This window comes from Penaeus monodon, chromosome 28 (assembly GCF_015228065.2).
Source record: "Penaeus monodon isolate SGIC_2016 chromosome 28, NSTDA_Pmon_1, whole genome shotgun sequence".
Taxonomy (NCBI): Eukaryota; Metazoa; Arthropoda; class Malacostraca; order Decapoda; family Penaeidae; genus Penaeus; species Penaeus monodon.
The window spans coordinates 26,144,438-26,144,903 of record NC_051413.1 but is presented as its reverse complement, the minus strand read 5'-3'; the positions used below and the strand labels follow the sequence as shown (position 1 = coordinate 26,144,903).

The window sequence follows — 466 nt, the reverse complement described above, 5'->3', positions numbered from 1 at the left end:
CCGCACTAATCACCTCCCTCACCGTCTCAGGTGAAGATGACGGCCCCGAGCGACACCTGGCATGGAGGGAGGAGGAGCAGAGAGCACAGACACGGCAGCTCCTCCTTCAGATAGCACAGCTCAAGGAGGAGATAGCCAGACTGCAAGCTGCTAGTAAGTGCGGGCTAGTTTGCTAGTTCGGCTGTGCAAGAAATGTTTGATTAGAGATAGTGTTTCTTTCTCTCTTATATATTGTTTTCATCAGATATATTTTAATTGGGAAAATAGCCATAGACTGTAAATTACTAGTAACTGCGGGCTAGTTCCTGGTTCGGTTTTGGCTCAACTATTTTATTAGATTATGCTTTTCTTTTCTGTATTCATCTTTTTTTTTTATGAAATAGTATAGTTTAATTAAGAAAGTAGTCAGAATGCAAATAGTTAGGGAGTGTTTGCTAGTTGGTTTACTTTTAGCTTCATTTTTCGA

At 41.0% G+C, this 466-nt stretch overlaps 1 protein-coding gene across 1 annotated transcript in view; it reads left to right on the top strand.

Annotated features, from left to right (window-relative positions):
* The window catches only part of LOC119591125 (chondroitin sulfate N-acetylgalactosaminyltransferase 2-like), a gene marked incomplete in the record, with an annotated part of 15,310 nt that overhangs the window by 6,915 nt on the left and 7,929 nt on the right, over positions 1-466 (top strand). The window contains 1 exon segment of the mRNA XM_037939838.1: positions 31-153. Coding sequence (XP_037795766.1) covers positions 31-153 — 123 coding nt within the window.